This window comes from Clupea harengus, unplaced genomic scaffold (assembly GCF_900700415.2).
Source record: "Clupea harengus unplaced genomic scaffold, Ch_v2.0.2, whole genome shotgun sequence".
NCBI classification, from domain to species: domain Eukaryota; kingdom Metazoa; phylum Chordata; class Actinopteri; order Clupeiformes; family Clupeidae; genus Clupea; species Clupea harengus.
This window is the reverse complement of record NW_024879786.1, coordinates 60,834-72,994: the sequence shown is the minus strand read 5'-3', so window position 1 is coordinate 72,994 and position 12,161 is coordinate 60,834. Positions and strand designations below refer to the sequence as shown.

At 43.7% G+C, this 12,161-nt stretch overlaps 1 protein-coding gene across 1 annotated transcript; it reads left to right on the top strand.

Moving 5' to 3' along the window:
* Positions 1-67: 67 nt before the first annotated feature.
* LOC122130376 lies at positions 68-9,055 on the top strand. The gene is made up of 10 exons (XM_042705114.1): positions 68-371; positions 1,057-1,273; positions 1,546-1,698; positions 1,891-2,001; positions 2,296-2,427; positions 3,877-4,038; positions 4,729-4,807; positions 7,511-7,583; positions 8,712-8,885; positions 8,927-9,055. The coding sequence occupies exons 3-10, from the start codon at positions 1,560-1,562 to the stop codon at positions 9,053-9,055; spliced, it is 999 nt and encodes a 332-aa protein (XP_042561048.1). The 5' UTR covers positions 68-371; positions 1,057-1,273; positions 1,546-1,559.
* Positions 9,056-12,161: the final 3,106 nt, after the last annotated feature.

Below are 12,161 nucleotides of genomic sequence, written 5' to 3'. Positions count from 1 at the left end.
TAGTATTTATTGTTACACTAAGTCTCTATTGCTCGTAGCTTGATTGTTTTCTCCTTTGTACGTCGCTTGGGATAAAAGCGCCTGCCAAATGACTAAATGTAAATGTAAATGTAAGAAAGCTCAAAGTGAAATGTGTTCATGCGTCAGAGTGTAGTTCATTCTTAGAGATGGCTGTTAGCTGTCTAGGGTTCTGGTTCTAGGTTAGACCCAGCTGAGTTGCACATAATCTAGGTCAGGTCGTTTCCTGTGACTCACATCCTATCACGTACCTGTGTGGGACCGTTTCAGAGCTCGACACGCCTCCTGTGGTCACATGGAACGTCACACCGAACAAGAAGCAGAATGCGCGTGTGCTCAAGGTGTCCTGGAAGGTAAGGCAGTGTGTGTGTGTGTGTGGGGGGGGGGGTTAACAAGTGTGACAAGGCTTCAGAGGTATACACTTCAAAGACACACAAACACACACATACACAGAAAATGCAGAGATGCTGCGGCTGGAAGAGACCTGGATCCGCTGGATCTCCTCCACTAGATCCCTGTTAGATCCACTGGGAATGCAGGTCGGGTTTGAGTCAGCTGATATCTGGGCAGTGAGCTGACAGAGGGATGGGACACAGAGAGGAAGTGTTTCCCAAGTTTCTGTTTATTCACTTCTCTTTCTCACTCCCCCATTCTCTCCCTCTCTCTCATTCCCTTTGTCTTACCCCTACCCCTCTCCCCTCCTCTCTCTACCCTTCTCCCCTCCTCTCTCTACCCCTCTCCCCTCCTCTCTCTACCCTTCTCCCCTCCTCTCTCTACCCCTCTCCCCTCCTCTACCCTTCTCCCCTCCTCTCTCTACCCTTCTCCCCTCCTCTTTCTACCCCTCTCCCCTCCTCTCTCTACCCCTCTCTACTCCTCTCTACCCCTCTCCCCTTCTCTCTCTACTCCTCTCTACCCCTCTCCCCTCCTCTCTTATTCTCTCTCCCTTCCTCTCCCCTCCTCTACCCCTCTCCCCTCCTCTCTCTACCCTTCTCCCCTCCTCTCTCTACCCCTCTCCCCTCCTCTCCCTTTCCCCTCCAGCCCCCTCCTGTTGAGGCGAGTGTGGGAGGCCTGCACTATAATCTCTCCCTCTACAATTGGCCTTGTGCAAAACACCCCCACACCCTCAGCACCAACAGTACAGAGTTCAAAATCACCATCACCTTATCTGTGGTCCGGGTCAACATCTACGCCAGCAACAACTTAGGATCGTCTCCGAGCCAGAACATCACTGTGCCTGCAGTCCAGCACCTGAGAAGTATGTGTGGGTCAAGAATGTCTATAGAGATTTAGTTCGCTTTTTTTAATGCCCAGAGATTCACACACACACACACGCAAACACACACACACACACAATCACTCATATAGACACACCTAATCACACACACAAACAGACTCTCTCTCTCTCTCTCTCTCTCTCTCTCTCACACACACACAAACACACACACACACACACAGGACTTCGTAGAACTGCCCCACACTTCCCCCTGAGAACTACTTTTGGAATAATGTCTGTCTCATTCACAGCAGACTGTTCCAAGGAGATGGAGGTGGATAAGATGAAGAAGAAAGAGTTGAAGAGGATATGTTGGGAGTGGTACAGACTGGAGGATGGAAATACACAACCTGAACCGGCAGAGGTGAAAAACGCTACGAAGAAAAAAGAGGCTCACATCACAAAGAGTAAGGAGAAGCCTAATGGCCACATTTAGCATTGCATCTTTTATCTAAAGCCACTTACAGTACAGTTCAGATAGATATTTTTATCATTAGTATTTTTGTGGACCCCCTTGAAAACTTAGTGCTGTAGTGTAAGAGTCTATGGCACTCACATGAGCCTGTTGTTGTTGTTGTTGTTGTTGTTGTTGTCTGTAGTTGCAGACATGGAGGACTTTGTGCGCTACTACTACTTTGCTCACATGCGAACTAAGAGTAAGAAGAGGCCTCACACCCGCTACAGCTGCCCTGTATACAAGAATGAGTCAAGTACGTCTCCTGGCTCATCAAGAGATCAGACTTTAGTGTGATTAACACAGGAATCATATCATAGCGTGTTGTGTTGTGTTGTGTCGTGTTTCATGCTCATGTCATATCATATCATATCATATCATATCATATCAAATCATATCATGTCATATCATACCCCACAGCTGACTCAAAAATGGATCTGACTAAGCCTGGACAGGCCACAACACACACACACACACACACACACACACACACACACACACACACACACACATGTAGTCATGCTCTCTGGGGATATGTGTGTTGTTTCAGCTCCGCTGGTGGCGCCCCAGAACCTGACGGTGGTGGACGTGACATCCACGTCTGTGAAAGCGTGCTGGCAGCCCATCCCTGTGCCACTGCAGAGGGGCTTCCTCACGCACTACCGCCTCTGCCTGTCAGGAGGTGAGGAACATGCACACACACCTCTGCCCGTCAGGAGGTGAGGAACATGCACACACATCTCTGCCCGTCAGGAGGTGAGGAACATGCACACACACCTCTGCCCGTCAGGAGGGGAGGAACATGCACACACACCTCTGCCCGTCAGGAGGTGAGGAACATGCACACACACCTCTGCCCGTCAGGAGGTGAGGAACATGCACACACACCTCTGCCTGTCAGGAGCTGAGGAACATACTGCAGGACACACTGCTCTCTGCGCCACAGGAACATACTGCAGGACACATTGCTCTCTCACACACACACCTCTGCCTGTCAGGAGGGGAGGAACATGCACACACACCTCTGCCTGTCAGGAGGGGAGGAACATGCACACACACCTCTGGCTGTCAGGAGGGGAGGAACATGCACACACACACCTCTGCCTGTCAGGAGGGGAGGAACATGCACACACACACCTCTGCCTCTCAGGAGGAGAGGAACATGCACACAAACCTCTGCCTGTCAGGAGGGGAGGAACATGCACACACACACCTCTGCCTGTCAGGAGGGGAGGAACATGCACACACACACCTCTGCCTCTCAGGAGGAGAGGAACATGCACACAAACCTCTGCCTGTCAGGAGGGGAGGAACATGCACACACACACCTCTGCCTGTCAGGAGGGGAGGAACATGCTGCGGGACACACTGCTCTCTGCACCACAGGAACCGCTTGGCCTGCTGTCCTCTCACTCACATACTGGCTGATTGAATGATATATTTTAAAAGAAATATATAATTATGTTTCCTACACACACACACACACACACACGCACGCACGCACACACACACACATGGAGTAGGTAGGTGTTGAGGGATATTTTGGAGGGCAGTTCCTCAGCGGCTGTCCTGTAATGAACATATTTTTAACAATATGCTTCTACAATTCTACGGGTCATGGTGGGAATTTTTTTTTTTTTTTATGGTGAGAACTTTTAGTGACCCCTCTTATTCTAAGTATTCGTTTAAGTTTACTTTAGCTCATGACATGGCCATGCTTTAAGCGGTAAAATTATACCTGCACATTTAAGGCCATTTAATGCCAAGACAGTACAAGTCTGTGAGCTGACCCATGTGCATCCATGTTGCATGCTATAGGCAAATACACCAAGAGTGGGATCGCAAAAGAATTGTGAGGCAATGCAAAATGTAGGCTATTGCAGGGGAACGCAAAACTTGTGATGGGAGCGGAAAACTGTGGCGAGGGAATGCAGAAGTATTGTGAGGAGATGAAAAGGTAGCTTATAAAAAAACAATTCTCACCATCAAACTAAAATAATTTCCATCATGACCCTTAGGGGGCTGTGTAACATTCAGTATATATCATGAAAAGGTAAATAAACTGGCATCTTGATCTGTCAGACATTACATGTTCATCATCTTGCCTCCTCCATCTTTCCTGGGCTGATAGTTTGTGAGAATGTTCCAGAATCTAAGACCTGCAAAACATTCCGAGATCTCACGCCTGCCTTCGAGTACAACATCACAGTTGCCGGGGAGACCAGTATGGGCTCTGGGCCCAGACGTATGGTTAAGATCTGGACAAGCCTTGAGGACGGCACAGGACAGACGGGTACCGTAGCGCTGCACTCTCTGCTCTCTTGTGTGAGGCGTGCTAGTGAGGGTTAGCTCACTCAGGCACTAGCAGTTCCACTCATCACAGAGGGTTACGCCATCAGCACAGGCCGATGAGGGCAGGATGGCTGCAAATGTCTTTGGGGGACCAATGGGAATTTATAGTTTTATATTTATCATTTAGAAGAAACTTTTATCCAAAGCTACTTACAGTACTGTACAGTTTAGATACATTTTCATCTGTAAGCAGTATCAAACCTTAGTGTTTTCCTCGCACCTTGCTCTAGCAGTTGATCACTTATTTGGATCACTAAATTGCAGAAATATGACTAATTACAAGAATATTAGAAAACACTTTAACAAATTAAATACTGCCAACCAATGTATCTCAACCTGCCAAAGATATCCTTAATAATGATCATTTTCTATATAGATTATATATAAATAGATTATGTATCTATATAGATTCTATATAGTATATTATTATAGAGTATAAAAAATTAGCTAAATTAGCTGTGTTCTACTAAGTAAGAGTGCAACCAATAAGTTAAGTCAAGCATGCAGAGCAGGGAAGGATAACAAACATGCAGGAGCAGGATGGGGAGATGCAATGTTAAATGTGGTGTAAAGTGAGGCAGCCTCCTCAGGTACGAGTCCTGTGCCCTGTGCCCTGCTCTCTCCCTCACAGGCACGCAGAGGGAATGGATCATCATCGGCTCTCTGCTGGGTCTGTCGGTCCTGGCGGCCTGCCCCTTCATCCTCATCAGGTGAGTCTACACAGAAGGCCAAGGCTACTTTACAGCACCTAACAGAACGAATTACCATTCACAGTGAAAACCATTTATCGAGACTTTGCCCCTAATGTTTTATGGTGTCATGAGGGAATGGACGCCAACCGTCAAAACATTAGTCAATCCCCTAGTACCATAAACGATAAATCTTCTAACACGCTTGAGGTGGGAACTACAACCATTGAATTAATGGGTTCAAGAAGGGCAAGGGGGGGCGGGGGGGGGGGGTAGTTCTCCCCCTTCATTCACGTTGTCTGCAAGTGGTTGTGATCACTTTGCATCCAAGATTGGCACAGACACGAGACCTTGCATGCTTTTCACCTCTGGTGGAAGTTCACGCTCCATAGCATCCTGTTAAATAGTCAGGTGGGAATACACAACACATGTTACTTCATTGTTATGGCAGACTGAGTGTGAATGACAATTTGTTATCTAGCCCATGTTGTTTTTTACCGGAAACATTCATGGGATTCGTATGTGAAAGAGGAAGAGAGAAAGAGACCCATTCACGTTTTACCTGGCTGAGTTACTGTGCACGTTACTACCAGGTGAAAAAAATGCATTCCCATGTATAGGCCGCACCAAGTATTTATGGGGCGCCGTTTGTAAAATGTTGCACGTTCGAAAATCCTGCTCAGTTTTGGTACATTTAGCATTATCATATGGGGAAAAAAAGCATGACATTATTCAAATGTCACTTTTTCAAGCATTTAGAGATAAATTCATGTAAATGAATGTAACTTTTCATTTTTGGCAGTAACACAAAGTTGTTAAATAATATAAATCTTTCATCTAAATGTTAATGTTAAATGTTAAATGCAAATGTTAAATATAAATGTAAATGTTAAATGTAAATGTTAAATATAAACGTAAATGTTCGATGTTATATATAAATGTTAAATATAAGTGTTAAATGTAAATGTTAAATGTAAATACAAATATCAAATGCTAAATGTAAATGTAAATGTAAATGTTAAATGTAAATGTAAATGTAAATGTTAAATGTAAATGTAAATGTTCAGTCTACATGTCAGACTTGACGACAGAACATTACAATATTTACAGTAATTCCTAGCTTTCAGTCACACTACAAGGGATACCTTGTGGGCAAAAGCGAAGATGTCGACCAACAGTGGACAACGTTGAGCAGTGCAGCCTACTCAATTACGATCGCCATCAAACATAGATCATACCACAATAGCCAGACAGAGATATCTAGAAAAAAATACATTTTGGGAACCTGTGATCCCTTTACTGCACCCGCTGATATTTGTATTTCTATAACGTCGTAGAAGTCCTTGCCTGAGCTCCAGTTTGGAGATATTTACATCTATCTAATAGAAAATCCGTCCCCCTACACACCTCAAAAACTGAAAGCCTACCAAAAGCACAGATAGTAATTTAATTTTCAGAAGGGGATGGGTTCATAACGATGTCGTCTGGAAGGTGAAAACTAATAAACATCTTCATTATCAGAGCAAAGATGATTGCCATTTAATAGCTAGCTACCAGCTACATGATGTTAGCTAGCAGCCTTTAGCCTACCCAACGCTGTTCTTTATCATTTTGACACAATTTCCTGGTTAACACAAGAACAACCACCTGGTCTGGCGAATGACAACCGAAATTATCTTCCCAAGTATTTTCTACTGGCATTGTAGTATTACCAGTTGGATGACAAAATACAGTAGCCTAGCCTACTTGCTTAGGTACTTGTCGCAATCTCAGAGCAGAAACCGGGTAATCCAATTTTAATCGTGTTGATGCTTTGTTTCTTGACTTCATTTCTTGATCTATTCCCGTTTTAGGTAGTTATTCTGATAAATGAGGCGACCAAAACAGCGTTACTGCTTTTATTGCAAGCTCCAAAAATAAGGCTACTTTACTGCCCGCCTGAGAAAAGTTGACCCAGAAGACGTCTACAATCAGCTGGAAACAGCCGGGCTTGTCACCTCGCCGATTTGAACAGCCAACCGAGCAACAACTGTCTGGCGTTTTACTACCGATGTCAGACCAATTTAAAGCGGATATATTAAATAATCTTGAATGAAAGATGGTCAGTTCCTGTATAAATTCCAGTGGTAGACAGCTGTGGAGTGTATTTCTTGACCGCAAGCTGGTAATTCTGACATGACGTGAAAACTATGAAAGCCAATTACCGAAAATATTGTAAGGTTCAGTCTTCAAATCTGACATGTAGACTGAACATTTAACATGTACATTTACATTTAACATTTACATTTACATTTACATTTAACATTTACATTTAACACTTATATAACATTGAACATTTACGATTATATTTAACATTTACATTTATATTTAACATTTACATTTAGATGAAACATTTATATTATTCAACAACTTTGTGTTACTGCCAAACATTATCCTTACATGAATATCTCTCTAAATGTTTGAAAAAAGTGACATTTGAATATTGTTGTGCTTTTTTCCCCATATGATAATGCTAAATGTACCAAAACTGAGCAGGGTTTTAGAACGTGCGACATTTTACAAACGGCGCCCCATAAGTATTAGCTGCATTTAACAGTCGGGAAACAACAGTATTAGCTGCGGCTAAGAGTCAGGAAATAACAGTATTAGCTGCATTTAACAATCAGGAAATAACAGTATTAGCTGTGGCTAACAGCCGGGGAATAACAGTATTTTTTCTTTCAGACTCAGAAACAAGCTGCCAGCAGTCCCAAAGCCCGTCTTCCAACTCTCAGCAAAGTACTCCCTTAGCTCTCAGGTGAGACCTCGACACACACACACACACACACACACACAGCATAGCATAGCAGTGTGTGATTTACTCAAAACCCAGCTAACATAGAACACACACACAAACACACACACACACCATAGTTTCTCGGGATACACACGGTCCAGGAAAGTAAAACACCTTGCAGTGTGTGATTTACTCAAAACCCAGCTAACACAGAGCACCAGCTATCTGACAAAATGTTCATACCTGTCAGGCTCTGCATTCAGAGTGATACAGGTATGGACCAGTTTAGTAACACTCCTACAATATCTGTTTAAAAATATGGTTATCAATCTGTAATGAATATGTTTATTAATATGTGTATTAATGTGGTGGGTACGTAACGGTTTAGGGGACATGGTCTACCACATCCAGAGTTCTGGATGAAGATTTAGGCTATTTTGAGCTATTGATGATTTGATTCACCATGAGCTGAAGGCACCTCATAAGGCGAGGCAAGGAAAGATTAAATGTTTCGATTTAGCACAGTTCATACTGAACAGAGATTCAAGAAATCATATAAAGGAGCAAATAAAGGTTGAATAATAATATAGGCCCCAAGATCGACCCCTGGGGGACCCCACAGGTCAAGGATGTTGATGTTTTGGGTGGAGGAGGACAGTGAGCCCATAGCCCTATAAAGGTTAATGCTCAACTGTCAGCATGGCTGAAGGAAATCCCCTGCTGTCTAAAAACTCCAGTGCTTACATTACAGTAAGCTGTAGCAGAAGCAACCCACACGCGCACACACACACACACACACACACACACACACATCACACACACACAGCACACACACACACACACATGCGCAAACTGGCACACGCATGCATGCACGCACGCACGCACACACGCACACACACACACACACACACACTGTGCATGTGTAGCAGCAGTAGCAGTAGCAGCAGCACAGAGCATGAGCATGATGTCATGAGGAGGCGTTGCGGCTCAAGAGCCGTTGAGGTTCCGATGACTCCGCAACTCCCATCTCAAACCATCTGCTCCTTCAGACACCTCAGACTGATCCATGTCACTTAACTTTGACACACTTCCCCTAATGTCATCTTCAGATCACACTTTCTGTCTGTGTGGTTTAACTCCCTTCTGCAGGAAGTACAGCCACCCAAGGAGGAAGTGTATGTGGTCACCCTGGAGCACATGCAGAAGACCCCCGAAGCTCTGCGCTTCACCCCAGAGGAGGGGCGCACGCTGCTGCAGGAGGAGCAGGTGGGGAGCGAGTGCGAGGAGGAGGCGAAAGAGGAAAAGCAGGATGATGTCATGAGTGTGACAATGAGTGTGACGTGACTCTGAACCCCGACTACAAGCGGCAGACACTCGGGATCCCCGAGGTCACGGAAACGATGGAGAGAACATTGGGAGAAAACGAGGGCGACGTCACATCGCCCGTCTACAAGAACGGGCTGTTCTTCGACGTGAACCTACGAGTCATGTGAGAACAACAATAACTCTCTGTAGACCTTAGCAGACCACCCGGGCATTCTAACCCTGCAGAACCTACTAGTCGTGTGAGAACATGGGAACTCTCGGTACAATAAACTCGTTCTATGAGATGTTCTAACCTGATGACCCTGGCCTGGAGAGTCAGAGAAGCACCGCTGTGGGGACTGAGAGCGTTATCCCTCAATGATGTCATCAGACTGAGGTGTTCACTGAATGAGCTTCATAGTGTCAAAGAAAGCACTCATCATGGGCCGGAAACTATCAGGCGGGTCTGTGAGGCTACTGGTTAAGAAGTGTCATCACCGACACATCTTGAGGTTTCATTGTGGTTGATTTCACTGAACATTTTGCAGTTTTGGTGCAGCATTAGCCATTAGCAAACAAACCCCCCAGACAACCCAGGTTTATTGTTAGATTTACCTACATGTTATTGTCTTTATTTTGAATAAAAGATATTGTGACATTTGGCTTGTATACGTCCTCAAATCCTGGTATTGAGACTGAAATCGATCAAACACCTACACACACACACACAACACATAAATTGTGGTTTACACATGCAGCACATGCACAAAGGCAAATTAGAGATAGCAGCTTGCTCTAGAACAAATCTAGTTCTGATGTGGCATCCATCTGCACCAGAGCAGCACCAACCAGGACATCCAGAGACCTTTCCTTCTGAACTGAGAAAGTATATCTTAAACATTATAGATAGCTCATACTGCCTCTGTGAAGTGATTTGACATTATATTTTAGTTGTATTTATGTGTTTTGTAAAAAAGGATTTGGACATGCATATGTGGATGATAGCCTCCCAATACAGTTTAATCCACTGAGGGGGAATTCAGAGACATTAAAGTGTTGCGTATCTGGAGAAACAATAATCTGGAGAAATTATTATTACAATGAACTGCACACTACACATACCCTCCACATAGAGTACAGGCTCAGAGAAAAGACAGTAACATCATACAGACTGGGGGTGACATGCACCCACCCAAACCAACGTTTAGGAAATCTGGTGTCCCCACACATTAAATGCTGCCTTTCTATTCCGTCAGATTTCACCTCCACAACGTTAAAAATTTGGTTAGGGCCTTGTTCAGAGACAGTGCCAAATTAGTGCATTTACAAAATCACATAACATGTTTGTTTGTAGTCCTGCCATGAGGTGTAGGTGGTCATAGTGCTGTTTGTGACATCATCAATACTGGACGTAATACATGCTTCGTCTCCTAATACACAGTTTACATTTACACAAGAAGCAAAACAGAAACGCCTGCAGTTACAGTGAACAAATTAACTACTAGAAACTATACACATATTAGTGCTGTCGAAATTAACGCATTCATTTTTCTGTTAGGGCATATGTAATGGTGAAAATATCTGGGGGCATCCAACATACACTTGACACGGGGCTTAGTTGAATTTAAAAGCTTACCAGTTTATTGAGCACTTCAGCTTAAAACTAACCCAGAGGACTGCACACCGGCAAATTTAGTTATTATCACCTTCCCCTAAAGTTCTCTTCACCTCGAGCCCTGTTTCAAAATGAGAGTCCTTTCACACATGACGTGCTACTACACATGTAACAGATATGCCTTTCAAGCTGATAGTCAATTTTGATGGCCTTGGTGGTGTTATTGGACATCTGTAGCTCATACGAGAGAGTCTGTGTTCAGAGTTAAAAAGAGGTTGTCAAACAATAGTATTTGAATTGATATACGTAAGAAAAAGCAATTAACTGTGATTGACAGCACTAATACATATACACATTATGTAAACAGATATTTTTTCACCTTTGAGAGACGTCACCTGTCCATAGTAATAATAAAATATATCCAAATACTTTTAAAATATTAAAAATCATCTGCTATGCATTTCTAGTCAGGACGTTTCCACCACTGCTCCAAATAATGACAGAAAGCACTCTTTTTTTCAAGCCATTATGTAGCGTGCCAATCTGAAGATGGTAGTTTGAGATAACCGCAGAGACAAACCAGCTGTAGAGAGCGTGCAGCCTGCAGTACTTTACTGAAGCTGCCCAGAATGCAGTTAACTTGGAACGTGATCCGACCCTGATCTGGTCCTAATTTGGTCCCAATCAGGTCCTGACCCGGCTCTTATCTGAACATGATATAGTCCTAATGAAGTCCTGTTCTGGAGCGGGACCAGCAGAGCAGCGAGAAGACGCAGCTTGGAGAAAGCGTGCTCAGGGGTTTGGCCTTGTTAGGTTCTGGATGGGAATGTGGACGGGACGTTGGCGTAAATTCCTGTGTCTCCTGGGTCCACCATTATGGGCGAGTGGCGACCGTGAATGTCATATCTGAAAGAAGAAGAAGAAAAGACACAATGACACAAAACTTCACCACGTCACTGGACACCAAGCTTCATATAATGTGAGTCTTTAAGCAGAGAAGTGCCCAACAAACTTGTCCATAAATACATCCATACTGCATATGAGGAAAGGGAGATTATAGGGATTACAACAACACATGTTTTTGAAAGCAAAATATAACTTAGCAGTCAAAGTGCATGATTCATAGAAATTATTTAGCCAAGCTTCAATTATGTTTGACGGAACTGAAGTGCTTTTAGTGTGGCAGTTTGGACACACAGAGGAACTGTTTCTAAAGATTTCAGTCCCATTTCATGCAATGTTTACACAATAAACTCGGCTTTGCTTTATTTCCTCTTTTGAAGAAATAGCAGGTTTTTTATCTCAGTGAAAATGTCTTTTTCTTGGTGTTTATCCGAGTGTAGGAATGAGGATAGATGTACGAGAGCTTTAAAGGAAACAGTTGTGACGTTTATATAGTAACATAAGTTAGCAGAGCTATATGAGTTACTCATTATGAGGAAATGTATATTTTGTTAATTCAATTAAATTCAATTTTATTTATATAGCACAAAAACAATAGAATTTTCTCAAGGCGCTTTACAGAGCCCAGTGCCTGGACCCCCTTAGAGCACAATGGTGACAGGGGCAAGAAAAAACTCCCTGTTAATCAGGAAGAAACCTTAGGCAGAACCACGGCACACAAGGGGGGAAATGGAGCAATGCCATGTAGACACACCACGCCTGAACAGACTCCTCTC